The 6236-nt window shown below is 37.1% G+C and overlaps 1 protein-coding gene across 1 annotated transcript in view; it reads left to right on the top strand.

Moving 5' to 3' along the window:
• The window catches only part of FAT2 (FAT atypical cadherin 2), an 82492-nt gene that overhangs the window by 17061 nt on the left and 59195 nt on the right, over positions 1-6236 (top strand). Inside the window, exons 2-3 of the mRNA XM_015824821.1 lie at positions 2005-5271; positions 5812-6126. Coding sequence (XP_015680307.1) covers positions 2013-5271; positions 5812-6126 — 3574 coding nt within the window. The 5' untranslated portion in view covers positions 2005-2012. The remainder of the gene's footprint in view (positions 1-2004; positions 5272-5811; positions 6127-6236) is intronic.

Below are 6236 nucleotides of genomic sequence, written 5' to 3' on the forward strand. Positions count from 1 at the left end.
ATTTTTCCTGAACCTTGTTTTCCTTACCCAAACTCATACATGTCCTCTTTTAATGTGCATTTTATTCTATATGAACCTTTGAGCAGAAACTGTATAGGTGACAGTTCCTCCTGGCCACAAAGGAGGAAGACCTCTTGGACCAATATGGAAACACAAGGTCCAGACCTCTTAGTAGAAGACATTGCTAACTGCTTTACAGTCCTGCTTCAGATACTTAATTAGCCCTGCACAATTTGCAGGCTGCAGATCTGAAGAGAGAAAATAACTTTCCTTATTCATCCCTTTTTGCTGCAGCTCCAAACTTTACTAATTTCTTCTATGATAGAGCATAATAGTAGTCTTGGGATGTTCCAGTTTATGTTATTGATGTTTTTTGTGCAATGAAATCTTTAGTTTAACTATATGCATGTAAGAATACTTCTACACTGTCACAATCCTTCTACTCTCTGGAGCAGTTTCATGCTATTTCTTAGAAGAAGTTTCTGCTGCTCCCTGGAATAAAGAAGGTGAGGAAAGGGAAAGGTTAGGTAGGAAAGATGTTCAGTTTCTAGTTGTCTTGCCCCAGGTAACTTGCAAACCCAAGAACAGAGAATTAGTTGAACTTCAGAGAAGAATTTCTAAAACTAGTCAGAGGTAAGAACTAATCTTGTAAACTGCAAGAGGAATTTCCCAGCATTATTTGGGTATTTGAAAATTTCATTCAGTAAATGCCACTTCAGACTTACATATAAAGTAATATATGATTGATCTTGTTTCTCTATGTGCTGTTTTGCTCTTTGTCTAGTCTCTAGATGATCGATCTCCTCCAACCTAATGTCCTAATAATATTGGACTGTAGTTCTCATAATTCTTAGCAAGAAAGGCCAATTATGGGAGTCCCAATACATTTGGAGACCATTTAAGGAAGGCTGATATAGACTAAGTATAACATACAGTGGTGAAATGGTTAGAAACTGACAGCTACACAGTGTATGCCAAATGAAATGATATTTCAACATAACATGTTTTTCTCATGTTACTGATTAGTGTGCCTGTAGGGGTCAGAGAATGCTTTCCCAATTATAGAGTGAAACAATTAATATTGGATTAACTATTAAAATGTTTGCTTTTTCTAGAAAGAAATTGTTACTTTCAATTGCTGCATAACTTTTGATATTACACATACACACATATAATTTATGTAGCACATTAAGCCTTAATGAGATTTATTTGGTTTATGGATTAACGTGATGCATGAATCATGCCAATTATATTTAACCACTTACTAAGACATGTGATTTAGTCATGTGAAGAACATTTCTACAATTCAGTAAGGAAAACTGTGACAACTTCTTGAATGCCATATTATGTGCAGCTCAAAATCTCCAAATTGTATGTGATTTTGCCATAAAATGACATATTAAGGCTGCAGTGCTTTGGCTTCAATTCCAGAAAGATGCTTCAGCCCAAATGAGTTGCAGAATACAGTCTAAAAGCAGCTTCATCTTTTCTTGGAATCGTGCAGCTGCTGTACAGTCATAACATATATATTTTGTTGCTATCTAACAAGCATGTCATTATGGGATTCTCTCAAATTGTAGACTAATTACTGCTAACCTAAACAATTGGATCAAGAAAAAAGAATCTAGTAAGCTTTTAAACTACAAAAGTTTTGTTTCAGAAGAAAAGAAATGGAAATCAGTTTCTTGCCTGAACTGGAAAAGGCATATAGAGCAGCAAATGAGAAATCTGGAGGACAATATATGTATTACAAGGTCACAATTCAGCATTCCTAAACATATAGAATGAGCTTAGAAATTGAAATGGTACAGTTAAAATAGAAAATAGAACTATTTCTGATTTTTGATTTTGAAAAAAATTCTGAAATATTAAATCTAAGTTATTTAAGATAAAAAATATGACAAAAAAGAACTTGATAGTAAATAGTAAACATGTAGCTTAGGTATCATATTACATTTTTATATCATGCCATTCTCATTCTTGTTTTCATTTTCTTCCATTTAGGATCTGCAATGGATACAAGGAAGCTTTTTGTGAACTTTGCCCTTTGCTTAGCATCCTTTCTGGCTTGTGAGGGGAATTTGGAGAAAGGCAATGGATCCCTCTTACACTTTACTTATCCTCTTTATAACACTTCAATCTATGAAAATTCAGCACCTAAAACTTACATGGAAAGCTATGTCAAAATGGGTATATACATCACAGACCCAGCATGGGATATCAAATACAAAATAGCTTCTGGGGACACTAGTGGTCTCTTTAAAGCTGAGGAATATATTGTTGGAGATTTCTGTTTTTTGAGAATTAGAACCAGAAGCGGTAACACTGACCGGTTGAACAGGGAGTTCAAAGACAAGTACCTTTTAATAATCCAAGCCACAGAGAAAACATTTACCTACGAGGCATGGGCCAAAGTGCTGGTCCAAATTCTTGACAGAAATGACCTAAAGCCCCTCTTCTCACCCCCTTCTTATAAAGTGACAGTTGAAGAAGACACACCTCCAAAAACTGCAATTGGTCTGGTCAGTGCCACAGATGCTGATATTGGCCAGAATGCAGAATTCTATTATACACTAAGTACAAGGTCACAATTGTTTGCCATTCATCCCACCAGTGGAATAATCATGACTGCAGTGGGACTAAATGCTACCCACAGAGGGAGGCACCAGCTAAAGGTCTTGGCTTTGGACAGAATGAGGAAGATCTCTGAAGGAAACGGTTTCGGAAACATGGCTACTCTTACCATCCTGGTGGAACCATCCTCCAGGAAACCTCCTGTTATTGCTTCAGTGAAGCCAGTTGATTCTGCTGAAGATCTCCTCTATGCTACTCTAAGGGTAAAAACTGATGGCTCAGGAGCTGGGGTAGATTCTGTTGATATTGTGGATGGAGACCCTCGAGGGCATTTCAGAGCCATAAGATCATACATGGGAAGTAATGACTTCATGATAGTGTCAGACAAAGAGATCGACTGGAGCAATAGTCCACTTGGTTTCAATCTCAGCTTGCAGGCTAAAGACAAGAACAAGCCACCTCTTTTTTCCCAGACTGTATTTCTTCAAATACAACCTTCAAAATATACCTCTGCCAAATTTGAAAAAGATTTTTATCAAGTCAAACTCAATGAATTTGCTCCCCCTGGAAGTCACGTTGCCATGGTTCAAATTACTCCAGTTCTCCAAAATGTAAAATATATGCTGAAACTAAGTTCTGATAGCATTAACTTTAAAATCAACCCACAAACTGGTCTGATAACTACAGCAAAACAAGTAGATTTCCATGAACAGTCTCATTTCGAATTTGAAGTTACTGCCAGTTATATACACCTTTCTACCACTGTTATTGTTGACATTGTTGATTGCAACAATCATGCTCCTAGCTTCACCCAATCTTCATACCTCAGAAATTTTGATGAAAATCTGCCTCTTGGCTCAAGTGTCCTCTCACTCAAGGCTACAGATAGTGATAGTGGGGAGAATGGCTTCGTTACATACAACATAGCCAATCAGAGAACTGTTCCATTTGTCATTGACCCATTTACAGGTGTCATATCTACTGCCAAATTAATGGATTATGAGTTAATGCAGAGGTGGTATTATTTGCGTATCTGGGCATCAGATTCAGGATCTCCTTTCCGTCATCAGACTGAAGTTTATGTTTCCCTCATTCTGAATAATCTAAATGATAATGCGCCAGTATTTGAGAAGATTAACTGCAATGGAAGCATTCCATGGGATTTACCTATTGGGCACTCTGTGTTCACAGTTTCAGCCATTGATAGAGATGAACTAAATCCCATAAAATATGAAATCAAATATGGCAATGAAGGACAGTTTTTTGAATTGAATCCTGTGTCTGGTGTTATTTCCCTTAGAGCACATTTCAAGGATCTCCACTACCAGTCACTCCTACCAATCTCTTATGCTCTCAAAATTAGTGCCTCTGATGGAAATAATTCTGCATTCCCAGCATATATAAATATTAATGTGGTCAACCAAGAAACTCCTCCCTCTTTTCAATGTGAGGAAACGGGGGTGCTCAAGGAACTGGCTAAGACCATAATCCATTTTGCTGACTCCCCAAGTCCAGACCACCAGGAGGAAGATTCCTCCTTGAATACATATCTTATAAACCATCATACACCACAGTTTGACGACACCTTTCCACGGTCTATTGATATACTGGAGACAACCCCAGTTAACTCTACCATTGCTCAGTTGACAGCAATAGACAGTGATACTGGCTTTAATGGAAAGATGGTCTTTGTCATCTCTTCGGGAAATGAGGAGAGCTGTTTTGTTATTGACATAGAAACAGGTTTGTTGCTGGTACTTTCTCCTTTGGACCATGAAAGAACAAGTTTCTATGTGCTTAACATCACAGTATATGATCTTGGCACTCCTCAGAAGTCAACATGGAAGTTATTAGCTGTGAATGTTCTGGATGCAAATGATAATGCACCTACATTTTTGCAAAGCACATATTTAATAACTATACCAGAGGACGTAAGAATGGGTACAACGGTTGCTGTCTTGACAGCTAATGATGCTGATACAAATGACAATGGCAGAGTAAAATATTCCTTTCTTGCACACAGTGATAAGTTTGCTATCAACAGTGTTACTGGAGAAGTAGTAGTGACTGCTACCCTTGATAGAGAAATGGAGCCCCAGTACATATTAAAAGTTGAAGCCATAGACCAGCCACAAAAGGGCCATCAACTCTTTGCAATTGCTGATCTAGTTATTTCTTTGGAAGATGTAAATGACAATTCTCCCTACTGTATCCCAGTCTTGAACAAGATGAACATTCCTGAGGACTTGCCTTTGGGAACCACCCTATTCTTCCTGGAAGCCTTTGATCCAGATATTACTTCTGAAGGAGAGCTGAAATACAGTCTGATCAGTGATAATAATGAAAATATGTTTCATCTGAATGAATTTACAGGGGCTTTAACATTGGAAAAAGAATTAGACTATGAAAAATTGGACTTTTATAATCTCTCTGTGAAGATCAGTGATGCTGGGGAACCCTATTCTCTCTCTTCTCTCTGCTACATTGAGATAAATGTTTTGGACATTAATGAAAATCTGCACCCTCCTTCCTTTGATTCCTTTGTGTATGAAGGATCAGTGGAAGAAAACAGCCCAGAAGGGACACCTGTGATGAGAGTAGTAGCTCGAGATGGTGATAGAGGAAAAGATGGACAAATCCAGTATTTCATCAGAGAGGGATCTGGCATGGCTCTCTTCAACATTGAAAATGATACAGGTAATAATGGGGCATTCTAGGGGCAGAATAGAAGAGGAGTGGTCTAATAATAACTTCTTATTAGATCTAAGGTTTTGATTTATCATTATTTTCCCTGGTAACAATCGTCATAAGCCTTCTAGTATACAACAAATATTGTCTGTCTGCAACAAACAATAATTTAGCAGAAGGCATACATTACTTGAATGCATGCTTTTTTGTAATGTAGAAACTAAAGTTAATGGAAGGCTATATTGTATTATATAAATTTCACAAAAGAACACATTAGATTTTCAGACAGACCTGATTTTATAGAATATGTTCTTGTTTGTTTAATGATAAAATTGGATCAGTTATATAGCTTGCATTGTATTGGTTAGGATAGATTTACGCCCATAAACTGAAAATACAATTATTGTAAAGAAGAACAGTATATTTCCATAGATTAAGTTGCTTTCCAAGAGTTCCAGAAGAGAAACTCCGCTTTAATTCTCAAAAAACAATACTGTATTCAATTTTTTTCCTGCCACTGGAAATCATATAATACTCTGTTTCTCTCAGGTCTTATTTTTACCATGGGGCCACTTGACAGAGAATTGTGTTCTCATTATTGGTTGACAGTACTTGCTGTTGATCAAGGATCAGTCCCCCTGTCTTCTGTGGTTGAAATTTACATTGAAATCAGTGACATCAATGACAATCCGCCTCAGATGTCCAGACCTGTCTTTTATTCCTCGGTCTCGGAGAATTCACCAGCCAATACTTCCATCCTTCAAGTTGAAGCTATTGATCCAGATACTGATTCACAGGGAAAACTGACTTTCCACATCATAAATGGAAACCATCAAGGATTTTTTGCTATTAATCCATTCACTGGTAAGGTGCTACATCAGTTTTATTTAGAAAAAGACATACCTAATGTATAAGCTGTGTGCTTTAGTTTCTCTTGATCACTATTTTCACATTCAAATTTATGTTTATATTGC

Source organism: Protobothrops mucrosquamatus, unplaced genomic scaffold (genome assembly GCF_001527695.2).
Source record: "Protobothrops mucrosquamatus isolate PMUCROS unplaced genomic scaffold, P.Mucros_1.0 scaffold2369, whole genome shotgun sequence".
In the NCBI taxonomy this organism is placed as follows: domain Eukaryota; kingdom Metazoa; phylum Chordata; class Lepidosauria; order Squamata; family Viperidae; genus Protobothrops; species Protobothrops mucrosquamatus.